Raw genomic sequence first — 18,063 nt, 5'->3', positions numbered from 1 at the left:
GAACAACAGATGTCTTCATATTTGCATTCAGTTGAGAAAATAAACTGCAGTGCTATCAGCTAACATATTAAACAGGAGAATGAGCCCAGAGGTCTTGGACAGGACTCTATTCTTGTTTAACCTTTCTAGTGATAATTTACCAGATATCTGTAAAATTTTATTTATTTTTTTCATTCTTGCATCAGCTCTAATTCAAGAAAATCTTTTACTGTATTGCGACATTTTAAAACACTTTTTGGAAAATTGAGAATAGTTTAGCAATTAATTTATTGTAATTGCGTAAATAGGATTTAGCAAGTATTTTAAATATGGAGTCATAACAATGGTATTGGCACAAGAGTTTTTCTGGGTAAGATTTGCTGGAATTAGATGTGATTTCTTCTAAATCTGGTGTAAAAACAATCTCAGAGACTTTCAGGGAGAGTTCCATCTTTAATCTGGTTTAATGGCAAACAGACAAGGTGGAGTAAAAGGTTACTGATGAAATCTTCCAATATTTTTAATATGTACCTTTCTGAAAGCAGTTGTCAAAGTAATCCTTTGGAAAACAAGAGCATTGAATGTCCCTGCTGTAAATTTGCTATTTGGCTTTTACTTTCAGTGATTGCACAAAGCAGCTTTTGAACCAATTATTCAGGCCAAATCTTCTCCCTCATCTCATAAATCAGATTTGAACCTAGTTTCCTTGGTGTGTTTTTGCATGCACAAAAACACACCAAGTTTATTATCAAATTTACCTGAAACCAACAGCGGTTTTATCTACCCTTAGTGTAATTTTCATCAGCCTCTCCTTGTTTTGTTCCTTCAGGTCTGAGGACACTCTGTTTTGCCTATGTGGACCTGGAGGAAGGCGCCTATCAGGAGTGGTTAAAAGAATACAATCGTATTAGCACTGAACTTAAAGACCGCACTCAGAAACTAGAGGAGTGTTACGAACTACTGGAAAAGGTATTCATAAGTTTAATCTATTGTGCTTTAATGTTGCTGATCTCCCACTAGTATTGTTCTGGAAATCTTGTATTATAAGATTTGCAGAATCTTATAACAGTGTAGCAATACATTGCTACATCTATTGTAGCAACATAATGCTATATGTAGTATTATATTGGCTACATCTGTGCTTACTGCAACATGTTTTGCACCAAGACTTTTTTTAGGCTTGAATAGCTTTAGGAATATGCTAACACCTTTTTGCACAACTTACTCATAAGTTGTGCAAAAACTTATGACAATAGTCTGTCACAGTATCCTGTCAGTTTTGGTTTTTTTTCTTATTTTTACGCAAAAATAAGAGAAACAATTTTAGTTTTTCTGCGGCAGCAAAGGTTCTGGCTCGGGACTTTTTGTATGTTTAAAAAAAAAAAGTAATTTTGTTAATTTTTAGGATGTGAAAATGTACCTTGTTAACTTTAAAAATTAATGTGTCATAGTTACAATGGAGGAGGAATGCATCTAAATGTTTCAGGTTAATAATGGCTCTGGAGTGAGAGTTGACCACCCCAGGTCTATCACATTGAAAATCCTACTAAAAATACATTAAAGTTTGTGATTATAACAAAACAAACCAAAATGTAAAAAGGACTCCAATTTGGCATTGAATGTGTAGATTTTATTTTAATATTAGGGGAAAACACAGAAAGCTTTTCAGAACTTTGTGTTGAAATGTTTTCACTTTCAGTAAGACATGAAGTATAAAGCCAAAGCATTTATAGACTGTGGAGTTTGGTTGCCAGCAGGTGGCAGAGTGGATCTACTGATTTGTTACACCTTTAATGTAATGCACAGATTAACAATTTTTAAAGTGCTTCAATGTCTTTTGTGTATATTTTGCTTTATGATGCAGCTGTGTGTTTCATGTCTATCTGATAGACGACACTATCTGGTTAAAAACCAAATGGGAGATTCACCAGAGAACTGAACTAATAGGTTTAAAAGCCAACTGATTTGGCAGAAAGGGCTGAGGTGAGAAAAGTATGTGAGGAGAAAAAAAAAGAGGAAGCAGGAGGAGGAGGAAACCTCTGACTGGGAGACCACAAGGGCAATTACCTGCACTGGCGTGCCAAAAGCCCCATAAAACCGGAGTCAACAACACAGTCGTGCTAGGTTTTGTGTGTGTGTGTGTGGGTGTCTAATGAGGGCACACAAGCATTTAAACATTGGACAAATTTAAGCTAGCATGGGAAAGGGTAATGAGTTACCTCTTGGCTAAATGGTTTTTCAACTCAAAGTTGAACTGCCTGGCATCGCTCTCATCCCCAAATTAGTCATGTGTGGTGTTGTCAGAATCGTTCACATTTACAGAGACCTGATGTCTGGCTGAAATCAGTCCTAATATGATTTCTTAAAACCTCGTTAACTTTTTTTTTATGCCATTACGGGTTCATTTTCCTAGGATTACCTCTGGCTCTGTGCGTTTTGCCAACAGAACTTAATGCTGCTTGGAGCCACAGCCATAGAAGATCGCCTCCAGGCCGGCGTCCCAGACACGATCGCCACGTTAATGAGGGCCGGGATCAAGATCTGGGTGCTCACAGGAGACAAGCAAGAGACGGCCATTAATATAGGTGAGAAAAACTATCAAAGACACAATGCAAAAAACAAACAAACACAGTCATTCCAAGAAGCCAGACTTTTTAAAATCTCGTAGCTGTTTTTTTTTTTCTGTTTGTTTTTGTTTTTAGCTTTTTTGCTGATTTCCTTTTTAGTGCTTTTGTCTGACCTCATATTGAGGGCATGCTAAAGAAATTTGGTGAATGAAAAAGTGGAGCCCAGAAAGACCTATCAAGGGTGGGAAAAAAAATATTTGAAAGTTAGTTACATTAGTTTATAGAGTAAATTTAGGAACATTTTCTTTTTTCTTGAAGGTCAGAATTTCTTGGCTTAAACAAAATAAACATTTATCTGAAAGTGGTCAAATAGTGGACTGAATATGATTGAAAAACTGACAAGTTACTTTTAAAAACCTTAAGATGACGTAAATCAGTATTGCTCTAAACTGGTTTCTAATACTTTGGGAAGGTCAGACAGACCTGGAGCAAAATAAAAACTCTAATTTATGGCTTTGTGATTGTAGCTTTATGAGAACATTTTCTTACAAAAATAAGTTTTCAGTTTATAAGTGTGATTCCTTAATTTCACTTTGGTGCGCTCTGTTAAGTTAAAACAATCTTTCTTGCACAAATGCTTTGCTTTAGTGCTTCGGTGCTCCGATTTAGTGCCTCTTATTCAAACATATTCTCCTCCTGATTAAATCCTGCACTTTAAAGGTGCATCCTCTTCGTATTCAAAATACTTCCCTGATTAAAATTAAACACCGATTCCGATTAAGAAAGTCTGAGCTTATCAAACTGTTAGGATCCAATATGGCGTCCATGCATATCAAGTGCATCAAAAGTTGCCCAAATCTATTCCGATGATTCATATTAACAGTTTAAACGTAGTATTGTGCATATTTCACACCTTCAGTTTTCTGAACATGATTCATAGAAACGTCACCCGTTTATATGAAGTAAAGGCAGCAGCCAAACAAATGGCAGCTCTCAAATGTATTTTTTTTTTACAGCGCGCTCATCTCAGGTGGAACATAATTTCCACCTCCGACTCCTGAGACAAATCAAACGCAGCACAACTTCCTCTTTAGAGATGACCCCTACGCTCTAGGAGAGGATTTCTCTGCTAGCATATTTTTCTTTTTTTCTTGGAACAAAGTAGCAACTCTGCCTGGTTAAAATATTGTGACCATTGTTCTCATAGAGTTTGCTCCAGAGAGATTTGTGAGCAGGTTTCAGAGTAAGGAGCAGAAGATATTTCTGCTGGAGGCATTAAATCTGACTGCAGAAACACATGCTTGGGAGGATCATAGCGTGTCTGTTTTTCTTGATTTTTTTTTTTTTGAAAAAAAGTCCCCCTCAGTTTAAGGTGTGACAATCTGCAGCAAACTAACTACAGTTTGTAGGGATCTTAAGTGGTATTTATTCTGGAAGTGAACATTTATGCAAACCCTTAGGTCTTTAATGACAAATTATTGGAAGACTTTATATTTGTGTTCCAGCTCAATGCAGTTTCTTGGTTATTGTAGGAGTCACAGAGCAAACTGGTGTCAATTGTCATCTAATACAAGGAGCTGAAAACAAAATATGAGTGGACGCATTTCCTCTACTAATTGAAACCTGAAACCAATTAATTGAATTAGTGGTCAATGAATTAACCACCAATTCACTGAAAATGTTTATAAAATTGATTGATGTGTGGGTTGTGAGATCCTAATTAGCGCATGACGTTAAAAATCAAACCAGGCTTAAGAAAAGGAAACAAAAACAATCTATATGTAAAAATTAACCCCTGCATGAGATGTAAACGACTAAGACTTTCAGGTTACGTTTTCTGATTGTTGAACATTTAGTATGACAGATTCACTCATCAAAAAAAGGTTTGATTTTTGATTTTGAAGTTGGAAGTCAGCAATTGGGACAACCTCTGATTTTTCTGTGCATCTCGACTTAAAATGCTACAATTTTAAGATGGTACACTTTCTTTTCACCGTGACTTCAGATTATTACGCTGTCATTTGGTCAGAGGTTGAGCAGGTTTGAGTGACAATCTTTTTTGTATTTGAGTAAACCCAATCTCTCTCTCCTCCTCTTTTCTTGTGTTTTGTTTTTTTTACTCCTGTTTGACACACGGCATGTCATCATTTTCTCTTTGTTTTCCTTTTTCCTCCTCCTCTTCTTCCTGGCACTCCTTTTTTTTTTTTTTTTTTTTCTTTTTTTATGCTCCCAAGGGAGGAAGTTATGCGGTGGGATGTTTTAACAAGGTTACCGTGAGAACTGGGGTGTGGTCAACAGTCAGATTGGTGGCTTGGGCTCTGTATCTTTCCAGGTGGAAGCAATTAAAGTCTCTGATGTCCCCTTTGGTGAAATGTATGATGATCACTAAAATATCACACTTTTTGTCCAATCACTGTGTGAACATTGGTTACTTTTGTAGGGCAAAATTCTGCAGAAAAGTTCAGCTCCAGTGCTTTAAAGAATATAAACACAACTTAATTTTTATCCTTAAGCTGATATACTTGAGCTGACTCGTTCTACAGGCCTGTCATCCTGTCTACATTGGGAGCAAATGAGTCATTGCTTTGGGGGGGTTTGACTATTGGATCTATTAAGGAACAACCTGTTGAAAAGACTTGCTAAAATCATTATATGCCTAAATGGTTACAACAATAAATAGTCCATAAATGGTTCTGTTGAAAGCAAACTGCTCAATTTCAGAGTAGTGCGCTGTTGTTGGACATTCCAGTTTATCTAGTGCTCTCTAATTTAATCATGTTAAATTAGAGTGGTTCAAGTGTTTGGTTTTTCAGATCCTTTTAAAGGGGCTGTAATATGTAAAACTGACTTGTTTTGAACTCTACTTCATCTTGAAATGTTGTTCCCTCAATAAAAAACATACCTGGAGTGTTGTCTTGATTCTTTCATGCATGTTTGAAAAATTCTTGAATCTCCCACAAAGCGCCGCCTATTTCCATAAAGCAGTTGTAAACGGCATAATGCACAACACTACCACCACCATGTGTTGTGGTAATGTTGTAAAGATGGAGTATGAGAAAGAGTAGGAGCTTCTTAAAGAGACAGAGGCTCAATTTAATTTTTATTTAAAGCCATTTTATAACAATTAAATTGCACCATGTACCTGGAAAATATGCAGTACTGCCCCCTTTCAAAAAAATTACATATAATAGCATGTTATTATATGTAATAATAATTTCGTTTATTTTTTTAGTTAAATAAACTAAAATAAATCAAGGCAATATATTGGCTATGGAGGCTGCTGTTAATGCTGTTTAATTGAGTGTAAACATGCTTATATAGTGGGTCATGAGTGTTTTCCATCATTATCTTAATAGTTTGTGGACAGTGTGTTGTTGAGTCAAAAAAATGAGGTTGCAGCTTTTTTCTGTACCAAAGTATTATTATGTGCACGGATATCAGTTTGTGGGTCCAAAGTGTGTCATAAAGCTAAAAAAAAGTGGAGACCTATGCTTGGTTTGTAATTTTCTTGCTTCAGCGCCTCGTTTGGTGGGCGTCCTGGACTGTTGGCTCGTAGAGTAGTTGCATTATTGTGGCGTATGGTCAGAGTGAGCCCTTTATATGGTTAACAGGGGACCTAATTTGAGAGCGATGTAAAAAGACTTTAATTTGTTCATTACACATTTACCTGCACACCAGTACTCACCATCACTTTAAAATGTTTGTGTTGTGACAGATAATGGCTCACTTGTGAGATTTCTCTCTTTATCAAAGTGATGCTCCAAGCAAAACCCTGAGGTTTCCAGACATTGTGAATCCAGATGGCATGCAGGGCCACTTAAAAGCTGAGTAAACTGAGTTGAACAGGAGGCATATTTTAGGTTTAGAGCAAATATGGTGCTTTAGACCTACATATTATACTTAATGGGTGACAGCTAACACAGTTAGTGCTCTAATCTGATAATCAAATTGTTTTTTTGTTTTTTTTCTACAGGTCTGCTATGTGTGATTAGTCTGATGTTTGCTGTGTGGTTAATAGTTGATAGAAGGGGGTCAAATTCACTAAAATAGATGGTGGATTGCAAATATTTTTTTTCCTGTTCTTTATTTTTGCCCCTTTCAACAGAGATTACTGGCCCTACTGCTCATGAGAAAAGGTCTAAGTATGCTTTGTGCGCACATGTGCACAGGGAAAACACTTTAATCTTTCGCAAAGAAAAATGTTTTCATACATAAGAAGAAAAATCCTGAATGCCTGAGTGACTTCATACGAAGCAGGATAAATGGTGCTGTCTGCAGATGAGGCGGCATAAATAGAGGTCTGTGGGAAGTTTCATTGAACTGAGAAGGTGAGGCATTCATGTTTTTTTTTTGGATGTATTTTACACAGAGTAGCAGGAAATTTGAGATGAACAGTCAGATGAGATTCAGAAAACCTCAATGATGTGCTTTGAGTGGATTTTGAATTAATCTTTTACGTTTTGACTTGAGGAAGCTGGAACGATTTCTTAGAAATCGTAGCTTTAAACTTCAGCAGAAGAAACGTGCATGTGGTGTTAATCCATCCAGTCTATCAGGATGACTTCAGAGAGCTCTTGATGTGCGTGATGCAGATGAAAGCCATGCCATCCTCAGCTTAACACTTGTCTGCCGTTCACTTAAAATAACTCACACAAGGTCCGATTTCTGTACGCATGTGGGCCTGTTTGAAGGCCCAACCTGCACATGAGTGAAAACAGAAGCTGCTTATCAAAATCTCTTCTCGAGGTTGACCCTTTGCTCCCATTTGTATCAGGCACTGGAGCTTCGCTGGTGATGCTTTGGACTTGTGTGTATCAGTGTTTTTTGTATAAAAGATCACAGAAAAAGCACATCTGAAGCCCACTGTTCTTATTTTTCTTTTGTGGTTGGATTTTGCCTTGATGATTAAATTGGACTTCACAGATTTGTCTGCATCTTCAGTAGGCTATGTTAAAGTAAGCTAAAGTGAAAATTGGTCAGAAGAAGGAACTATTCTCCTGTTGATTAGGCAAATCATTATTGCAAACAAAGCAAAAGATTTGCTAATATATCTTGGGATTAAGATTTCCATCCACCTCTAGATTATTCTCAGATAATTTTCTAATAAAATACATTAAGTTCTACCTAGTGATGACTTAAATAAGCTAATTTAATAAGCGAGTCAAATCTAAAGAACACCACCAAAGATACAACTCTAATTCTAGTCTATTGCTATTGGAACATTTGTGTTATGAATTGAACTTATAAATATACTTATTCCAAATAAAGAATCTAACTGTTCACTTGAAGTAAAAGTTTGAAATAATCCCATCCGAAACATTATTATAGCCGACATTATTCAGTGTGGTGTCTGGTGTGTGATCCTCCTCCTGTACGTCCTCCTCACACTGCTACCTCCACATCTGTCAGCATGCTCTTTATGTTCAGGAAGCGACCACACACTCTGGCTGCTTTGTGGCAGGAAAAGGTAGACTTAAGAGCAGAAAACAGGAACAATATATGTGTGTTTATCCTTTTTGGAGACACAGGAGTGGGTTTGTGAATAAAGCTGTGAGGTCTGTTTATTTGGCTCCATCCATGAGCTGGACAATCTGGGCGAAGTAGAGTGTAGGTTTTTTTTTTTTACCAGCCCGTTTTAGGACGATGAATGAGCGGTAACACAATCTCCTTTTGGTGCTCTTCCTCACCAAAACAAACCCTGAGACCAATGCCTCCTGGGTAAATGGTTTGCGAGCACTCGCCGTGACATGCGCCACCTGTCACCTTCAGATCAACCGCCACACACAGACCTGCACAAACCTTCGCCCCGCTCCTCTTGAAGTTGTTTGAAACTTAAAATCTCAGAAGCACACCCATCTCTGCTCAACTTCACCCATTGTTTACCCAAGACCAAGTGGCACTGGGTCGTCCTGATCAGCATGATAAACGTGTAGAACAAACGTCCCATCAAACTTTCCCACAATCGCCAGGCGCTCGTCACGCTGCCCGCAGTACAACCCTTAAACAAACAGTGCCTTTCTTCTGCCCATTCATCTTCTTTATGTGCACACACGCACACACACACACACTAAGCTTTGCAGTGTGTGCTCCAGCTTGTAACTGCTGCTGTTCTCACAGCTGAAGTCCTCCCGTGTGACCCCGGCTGCAGAGGATGTGGGTTGTTTGCACAGATGCATCGTCTGATAATTAAACGGTATATTGCATCTCACTGGTGACAGAATCTGCACTGCTAAAATGAGCGTGTCCTTGCCCGCCTTTTTTTCCCCCCACTCTGTAGTTTTTTTCAAGGCTTGTCTGGTCACCAGTCAATGTCTTTCTTTCCACATGTCTCTGTACCAGATCACAGATACATGGCCTTGCAAAAGTTTCCAAACCCTTTGAACCTTCGCACACTTTGTCCTGTCACAGAACCTTCGCACACTTTGTCCTGTCACAGTGTATTTTATGATTTTTTTATGTGTGCGTGTGACACTCAAGTTTTAATGGAGTGGAAGAAAAATTCTGCACATTAGCTTTCCACATTATATTTTATTCACAAATCTGAAACATAATGGTGTGCTTTTCTTTCCACCCCCCTTTTATACTGATACCTATAAATAGAATCCATTGTAGCTTCCAGAAGTCTTGAGTCTTCTGAAAAGTGCAGCATTAGCAAACATCAGAAAGACTAAGTTTTGAAATCAGTAGAAAGCTCAGAGATGTAGTTGTTAACTCTATATCATGTACTCTGCAAATTGACCTGCAAGCAGAAAACATTATGTTGAATGCAATCCTGTTTAAAGTGTGCCTAATCAGCATCTTTAAGCTCTTCAGAGGCCTGGTAGTGAGCCATTGATTCAATGCATGGATGCATCTTAAAATTACAGGATGGTAGCTCTTGAGGACTGGACTTGGGCTGCCTTAGGAGGTGAGAATGTTGCTGGTTCGACTTGTGAGTCTTTACCTCAAATACTTTTCTGGGATGAACTGATGCAAAGCAGTGAGACTTCTCATCTCATAAATCCTCTTCTGGGAGAAAATTCCCTTGGACCAACTCCTAATTCTTGTAGAAAGCCTTCCTGGAAGAGTTGTAGCTATCTGCAAAGCGTCGATAGACCCGTATCATTATAAATCCTATGGATTAAAAATGGAAGGCTGCTTCAGAAATGAACATTTAAATGTTGCGCGGAGTTGTACTTTTCACATGATTTGAAAATAAGCAAAAGGTCTTGTTAATTAAATATGTTTGGGTTGGTTGTTTTAATTTTATTACCCCTGTCTTTTAAAACGAAGTAACAGTGTGACCTGGGATGCCTCAGCTTGCCTCCATACACTACCCAGTTTCTGACCCAGATATAAACCTAAAAAAATTTCCATGCCGTCTGGCTTGTGAATGCTGTCTGCGAGTTGTGCCTCAGTGTTTGTGTCTGTGGTCCTGAGACTTTCTGCTTGTGTCCAGACCAGATGCATATGAAACATAAACATTTAGATTGGAAGCTGAAATGTCTACTAATGAATTCAGTCATGTTGTTATTGTTGCAATTAAAAAATAAGACTTTTTTTTCTCTCTCCCCAACATCGTTTCCAGAAATAGATGGTAATTTGGCGTGAGAAAGAGAGACCTTTTTTCTTTCTTGCGTCAGCGTTTCTGTTAAGTACTAACAGACCGTAGTGGACCATTGTGAGCCATTCTTTATGTTTAGACAGTTTTCTTGTCGGGTTGGTCTGGACTTGGTGTGTGGTTGCAAAAACCAACCATTGTTCAAACTGTAGATACACTTTAAATCCCTATAGCTCTCCGCAGGTTTATCCTGGTTATTATCCTGGGTTATCGTAACTGCCGCTCAAGCTTTGTCTGAACCTGCTGCGACAGGTTACAGTGGAGCATTAGGGCCCAGTGGCAGCTACAGGAGACCATTTCTGTGCCTCTGTGTCTGCATTCAGATCAGCTATCATACTTTAAACTGCAACTTATTTGTGAATTAAATATGATGGGATGGACTCACTAATAGCTAAACATGATCAAACTTTAGGTGTAAGTGTGCAAGACCTCAAAACTGAAGCACACACACACAAGGTTTTGAGTCTGAGAACTCTGACAACCTTTAATCCTTTCATTATGTTTTTTGTTTTCCTCTTCCTTGTTTTGGGCAAAAAGGTGAAGGCAAACAGGAATTCCGGCATTCAAAGGAAAAACACACAGCCCCTGGGCTGAGAAAACAAGAGGGAGGAATTTTCAAGGGAAGAGAAGGGACCTGTGTGTGTGTGTGTGTGAGTTTGTGGAGGGAGGGCATGCACGTGTGCATTGCTATTTGGCAGGAAGAAGAGCAGCTGCTTTGTTCATATGGTTGCGTTTGATACATTCATGTCTTTTGCATGCTATGCGGGTAAGGAGGGTCACCTGTCTGGGTTGCTGGTTTCTTTAATATTTGATGTATTAATATTTGCTGTTTAATGTCTTGCTGTTTTTCTTTCTTTTATTTTTTATAGGTGTTGCAACAACAAACCAGTGCATTTTTTTTAATTTGACAGACTAACACAAATAAAACCATTTCTAATTTTAAAGTGAAAGGAAAAGATGCATGAGTGTGAAAATAAATACAAAAATCCTAAAAGTTTGCCATTTTTTTATGTTAAACTTGCCTGAGTTAATACTTTATAAGACCAAGAAAAAACATTTTTGCACCTTTTTAAAGCAAAATTAAAACCTAAAAATCACTGAGACCGATTTTGTAATTAAGTCTGGACTTTGACTAGGCCATTCTAGTACATGAATGTGCTTTGATCCAACCCAATCTAGCTCTGGATTTTCTCTTTACTGTTGCTGTCCTGCTAAGAGGTGAATGTTTTCTTCCAATTTTCCCTGTGCTTGGCTCCGTCTATCTTCTCATCAACTCTGATCAGCTACGTTGTCCATGTTGAAGAAAACCATCCCCCCTAGCACGACAGTACAGAGTTCAGGGGTGTAATTTTTTATTTATTTATTCTTTGTTTTCTACTCCATGCAACCTATTTTCTTGTAAACCAAAATGTTCAATCACGTTTTGTTCTGGGAAACTGCAAAAAGGACTTTGTCTGGCTGCCTTATTTGAGCAGTGCAAATTTGTTCAATAACGTCCTCTAGCAAGTTTTTGACCCCTTCATAAAACTGCTATATAGATTACAAATGTAATCAACATTTGCATTGTAGCTTCTGAAGGCAATCTGCTGCATTTCATTTAAGGATAAATGAAATTAATTAATCCAATTCAGTGGAAATAACCTCTTTTGCAAGGCACTGTTCACTAATTGTTTTTGTTCCATGCTGTCAAAAACAATAGTTTTTTTAGGGAGCATGCATTTCAAATTTTCTCATGTGCTCAAAAAACTAAACTTGTTAGGTTGCCAGGCTTTTTACTGATGTAACAAACATTTCTGTTGGATAAAACCTCCTTGTTCTGCCTGCTTGACTGGTAGTATGTTACTGATTTTAACCTGAATTTATCTTTTAAATCTTAGTTTTCCTTTAATCAGCTAAAGTCTGTTTGAAGTCAGAGGGATTTCCAAAGTAAATAAGGATTTGAGTCAGTGGATATAACTAATTCAGGTGTGCCTACAGATGTGTGTGTGTGTGTGTGTGTGTGTGGGTGTGTGTGTGTGTGTGGTGGTCAGGTTTGTAGCGTGTCTGCTTCCCCACATGGAGTTCATTACACCTCTGCTGGATGTTTGTTTTCTCTATTAATCCCTGTTCCTCCATTATCAAGGTCTCAATCAAAACAGTCCCAAACCTCGGCGCTGTAGGCAATCTGGCATTCACACACATACCCACACACGCACACATGCACAGGTACCTATTGCTGCTACTTGTGAAGGCGAGATTTCCCCCATCTACACCGGTTCAGCTAATTTTTTAACTTCCGTTCTGTTTTTTGCTTGTTTTTTCTCTTGCCGTCATGTGCTTCTGCGCTTAAAGGAAGGATTTGGGATTTTTATGGACCGATTAAACGTACCCTCAGGACCTGGCAGCATCTGCACGTTGTATTAGGATGCCTGGAACAACTGTGAACTTTATATTAGCATTTTTAATTGTTTTCGGGGTACACAGAAGCAAATTGTTTTCCCAGATGAAAGCCAACCATGCAACCAAGCACACATGGATTCCATTTACCTGCTGATGGCTTTGACCTTTCAGCAAACCAGCTTGTGTGTTTTGATGTGCGTGATTTGCATTTTCATCACTTTGTAAGACAACAGTGTCCACGTAAGAAAACATGGAAAAGAGAAACGTGGCGGTTTGAAAACATCCGCTGACTCATTGCAGGAAAGGAAAAAACATTTTTAATTAATTAGATTTAGTTTACAAAGAGTTTTTGTGGCAAGATTTAGATTTATGGTAAGAGATTTATAATTTTAGTGCCAACAGCATTTCCTGGTGTAATCTTATTAAGGTTTGCATCTGTTTTCTTCTGACTTATGATGAGATCTTGGTAAAGTTAAAAAATATAATTTGCATCTTTTCCTCTGTGCATTTGTCTTCCTGCAGGCCACTCGTGCCACCCTCACCACCCACTGTTCCTCCCTGGGCGACTCTCTGAGAAAAGAAAATGAACTTGCACTGATCATCGATGGCCAAACTCTCAAATACGCTCTGTCCTTCGAGCTCCGCCAGGCCTTCCTCGACTTGGCGCTGTCCTGCAAAGCTGTAATCTGTTGCCGGTAGGGAGGAATCATTTGTCATTTATTGTCCATTTATCATACAAAACCTTCTTATGTTGATGTAAACAGATCAAGAAGGATAGAAAGCAAAATTACTGAATGTGATTTTTCTAAAAAAGCGAAGAAAAATGATTTAAAAATTTTCTTTCTATTGCATTATAATAACATAAAAGTAAGAAATGTAAATCCATGCTTTCAGATGCAGTTCACTTATTGAATGTGTTTGTTTGGGAGTTTCCTTATCTTGTTATTATTTTACAAAATTATTGGTTTCATCCTTTTTTACAAACCCATTAAACATCTAGTTTCTGCTTTCCACAACGTTAGTATTTTAAAACTTTGATTTTATGACGGCGTGCAAGAAGGCTCACTGAAATAAAAATATACAAGACAAAATATGAAATAAACACATTTATGGCAAAACAAAAATCTTAAGTTTCTTAAACTAACATTGCACATTTATAGACTGTAGTTACTTTTATACATTCTTAAAAAAGAACAACAGTTCCAAGTCGCAATCAAGTCAACTCTCAAATGTAAATGTTTTGTGGCTCAAGAAATTCAACAGTAAAAGTTTCCCTCTAGTCTGGAGGTAAAACGGCAGTTTTATGTGTTTTGACAAAGACCGACTGAATTACACTACATCACTTGATTCTTTGTTGTGAGCCTGAGAGAAAGTGAATGAGGACGGTGAAAGTCGTGTCATGTTCCTGCGTTGAAATGCCATCAGTAACTCACTGCTGATGTCCCTAAAATGGATGCTGTCTTTTGACATCACAGCTGATTTCAAAGTGTATCTAGTACATAAAGCAAACTTCTTTTGGCCATGTTGCAGTTGGAACCAGTTGAGTGTTAAGAGTTTTGTACATGTTTCCCTGAGTGCATTTCTATGTGTGTTTGTAGTCAAGAGGGATGTAAAAGAGTCTCTCTTCTGTATCCAAGCCATATCCGGACTTTGGTCTCACAGGCTTTACAAACAGCCTCCAACTTCCCTTCCCCTCACCCTCTTTGTCCAATCCTCTTCTTTTTTTAAAATTTCCATCTGATGAGGTCAAGAGTACCTTGATCTAAATAAAAAAATTCTCCAGATGGAATTTGCACCAAGAAAACATCCCTTTACAAATACAATTAGCAAGTTGTCTTGGTTGTATATTTTCAAAGCCTTGTGCAGGCTATGAAAACTAGTGAAACAGCAGCCCACAACAATCACTAAAATTATCACCCAAGATGTTTTTCACATGATAAAATGAATGAATCGCAAACAATGTCATAACTTTAAAGATATAAAATCTAAACAGAATGTTTTGCTAACTTCTTGTAGCAGCTAGCTTTACTGTTGTGCATTAATTTGTTCATAAACATGAAGCTTAAGGTTTTTTTTTACTGTTTTTATTGTCTAACATTAACAAGGCTCAATTTTTAGGCCCTACTTGTGAATAAGTACATTTTCTTTAGTGTAATTTTTATTATCACAATGTTAAGGTTAAACAAGGTATTAATTAATGTTTCTATTATGGTTGCACTTTGTTCATCAACCTGGGGGAAATTATTTATAGACTTCATTTTACTTGTTGCTGTTTTGAAGAACATGGGAATTTTTTTTTGTGACTGAACAATAATCTGTAACAGTAGCCATCTTTTGATTTTGAGTTTACAAACTTCCAAAACTGGGTTTGTAACTTTGATTGTACGTACTTCCACCATTGATTCTATTGAAGTAAACAAACTTAGAAAACCATGTTTCATTTTAGCTTGGCTATATCTTCTAATACACAAGATATCAAAATGTGACTCTATTTACTTTTTAAACAATCTGATTATGGTGACATAAGATTTTATCTTGTAGCTTTGTTGTCATCTTTGATCAAAGACAAATTAGTCCAAATTGCATACAGAAGATGTTTTTTAAACACTGAGGAATCTGCCGATCAACAAGAAGCCTTTTATCAAAATTACTGTCGATGGTTAGGTGATGTGAAGCTAAATTTAAAATCCAGCGATCAGATAAACTTGCATAAAAAAAACAAAGCAAACGGTTGCTCAATGAAACGGAACTGTTTGCTTGGACTTATTATGTACCGAGGGAGACCCCATCTCCTCAACAGGGAACCAGGATTTTTGGAGATTTCTCTCCTGAGGAATCAAATCTGATGAGACTTAGATCTGAATTTCACTAAAATTGTCTTTGAGATGAGTTATGATTTTCTGTGTATGATGAATCAAAGTGGGGGAATGGGTTGTGTGTGTGTGTGTCTGCCTCTTGCTCTCAGGGGGCTGTTGGGTCGAGTGTGCTTGGTACGCTTGGGTTCCTGACTTCACTGTGCGTTTGTTTATAGGAGGCCTTAGCGGCTGCTTATTTTCTGCTCAGTTCCACCGTGAAGAGCTTTCGGGAACCTTTCATCTTCCGAGCTCCACTTTACACAATCCCAGACTCTGTTGGCCGTGTTTAGAGGGAAGCTAGAGGCGGAGATGAAGAGAGATTTGTGGTCAGAGGCCAAGAGATGCAGGAGCGCGCACTTCAGATGCAGAAACAGGAAAAGCGGAGTTAGGTCCCATCCTTCCTTAATGGCCTCGGAAGTGAAGCAGCTGAGGTTTAGTTCCTGCTACTCTCCTGTGGTGGCTGGGTGATGCGGGTTATAAGAGGTTCATGTTATTGAAACAGCAAAGCTTTCCACATGATTTCATGTGTGCAAGAAAACCACTTGGAGCTGGTTATTTACCTCATCTGAAGAATGGTCCAAATTGATTCCTTGTAGCTCGTGGGCTTCATTTAAGCCCCTCTTGAGGACAGGGATCATCGTACAGTATGCCTGTAATTTAATTTAGTCATAAAAATCATCTAATTTTGTTCCCTGGCCATGTGACGCCTCATGCAGCTGGCTATAATCTAATTTTGTAATGTCGTTATCACAAGACTTGCACACATGCAAGGGGATTGCTTTAACCTGACCTCCAGGAATCACACTTTTTTCTTTTTAACAGTAGCTTTCAGAGACTTTGACTTTCAAGAAAATATAGCTTAACTAATGCTATTTGTCAATCATTCATGTCAGTCATTCATGACTGAGAGGGAAGTAATGCTGGTTACTACAAGAGTTTGACGCATCAAAGAACTGCTGCCGATTTATGATCTCCAGTTTAATCCGCCGATACAGACTTTAGCCGATTCTGATTTTTCTTTAAGAAATTCAACCATGAAAACAAGCAGCTGTCAGTAGCACAGATATTGACAGATGGACAAATGCATCAAATCAAATCAAATTTGATTTGTATAGCACATTTCAGCAACAAAGCATTTCAAACTGATTTGCATCATAAAAACATGTTAATACAAAGTCATAGAGCACACAGTCAACAATTAAAATATTTAGTCAAGTTCCATTAGTAATAAAAAAAATGCATAAGGCACATTTGGCACTTTTAAGTGCCAAATGAAAGTTTCACTCTTTCATTGCTTTGCAGGTAAAGATGCATTTGAGAAAGTTTGTTTTTCTAATGAATCTTGGAAAAACTAACTTCCACTGAGGCAGCGTCATTCTGCATCAATAGTTTCTTTTCTTTCTGTGTTTTTGTCACACCTTGCAGTAACCAATCAGTTGATGCAAGGCTGTCAGTAATAGAGTGAAGCAAAGACTAAATAATTTGTAGTTGAAGTTAAACTGTCTTTTTTGCTGTTTAGTATAAGCTTTTTTTGTGCTATATTAAAAATTTTTTGCACTCACTCATCTTGCAAATGAGTGAGTGGATGTCCTGTGAAAGATGGTTCAGAATTAAATCTAATTTTTGATATAATCATAAAAATATAGCATACATGTGCTATCAAACTGGAGCTTAATATCAGTGATAGAACTGAAAGCTCTGTAGTATCTGGCTACAGAGGTCTGTAATATATGTCTGAATCTGTTCAATATTTCAACAAAGCTCATGCAAAAATAAAAAATATGGAGAATCTATCTGCTTGATGCTCAACAAAAGCTTCTACAATTACAAGTGCTTTACTTCCTTTGTACTCCGTCTCTAATCCCAGTGCTTGTATCACGTTGCTGCCATGTTTCCTCCTATGAGACCTATCTGTTTTCACTGTACATTTTTCAGGTAGTACATGATGAAACTCTCAAGAGCTTGGCTGCAAGTAACTGGAATCTGATAGAGGGCTTTTTACACACTCGTAAGGACAAATTCACTCCAGGGTGCAACTTCTGAGAATGCTAACACTGTGTGTGTGGCCCACGATTGTTTCTTGCACACACAAGTTATATTTTGTTTCTGGAAGGAAGCTGAAGAAATTTGAAACGTTAGCACGACTAGTGAATTATTGATCTACATTTTTTTTTGGTGCCTTCTCTGATTAAATTGTTGAACAAAGAATATAGTTTCTCTTTCTCTCAAGGTAAAATGTAGTTTTTTAGTTCTTTTTAGATCAACAAAACTGTGTGCATGACCAAGAGTAGAGTTTTTCAAGGAATGCACATAAATACAGGTTGTAATTAAAAAAATAAAACATTCAAAACACAGCTGCATGAGTCACAAGAGATGTAGAAGCAAACGATGTACTCTTAAAAAGAGGGATTTGGAGCTGAATTTCAGCGGGGAATTTGAGAACTATAATTTGAAAAATGGATAGATCCGCTTCTTGGGATCACATCAGAAAATCAAAGCAGTTTTTAAGCAATCATTCTAAAATGGAAAGTGTATGTGGCACATCAGTTAACCTTGCAAATAATGACTCCTAAACAGATAATGGAGCCTTGATCCCAGCTGAGGGGATGCTTCTGGAGGAGCTGCTCAGGTTGAAGAATCTGCTGACATAACGTTTACTCATGCACTCCAAAATACTTTTTTG

General features: G+C 37.7%; 1 protein-coding gene across 1 annotated transcript in view; it reads left to right on the top strand.

Annotated features, from left to right (window-relative positions):
* atp8a2 (ATPase phospholipid transporting 8A2) overlaps window positions 1-18,063 on the top strand; it is a 61,526-nt gene that overhangs the window by 23,770 nt on the left and 19,693 nt on the right. The window contains exons 22-24 of the mRNA XM_055037877.1: window positions 809-948; window positions 2,426-2,590; window positions 13,048-13,220. Coding sequence (XP_054893852.1) covers window positions 809-948; window positions 2,426-2,590; window positions 13,048-13,220 — 478 coding nt within the window. The remainder of the gene's footprint in view (window positions 1-808; window positions 949-2,425; window positions 2,591-13,047; window positions 13,221-18,063) is intronic.

The sequence above is a fragment of the Poeciliopsis prolifica genome, unplaced genomic scaffold (genome assembly GCF_027474105.1).
Source record: "Poeciliopsis prolifica strain line A6 unplaced genomic scaffold, Auburn_PproV2 SCAFFOLD012, whole genome shotgun sequence".
Classification (NCBI taxonomy): domain Eukaryota; kingdom Metazoa; phylum Chordata; class Actinopteri; order Cyprinodontiformes; family Poeciliidae; genus Poeciliopsis; species Poeciliopsis prolifica.
The sequence above is the reverse complement of the archived record's forward strand: the minus strand, read 5'-3'. Positions and strand labels throughout refer to the sequence as shown.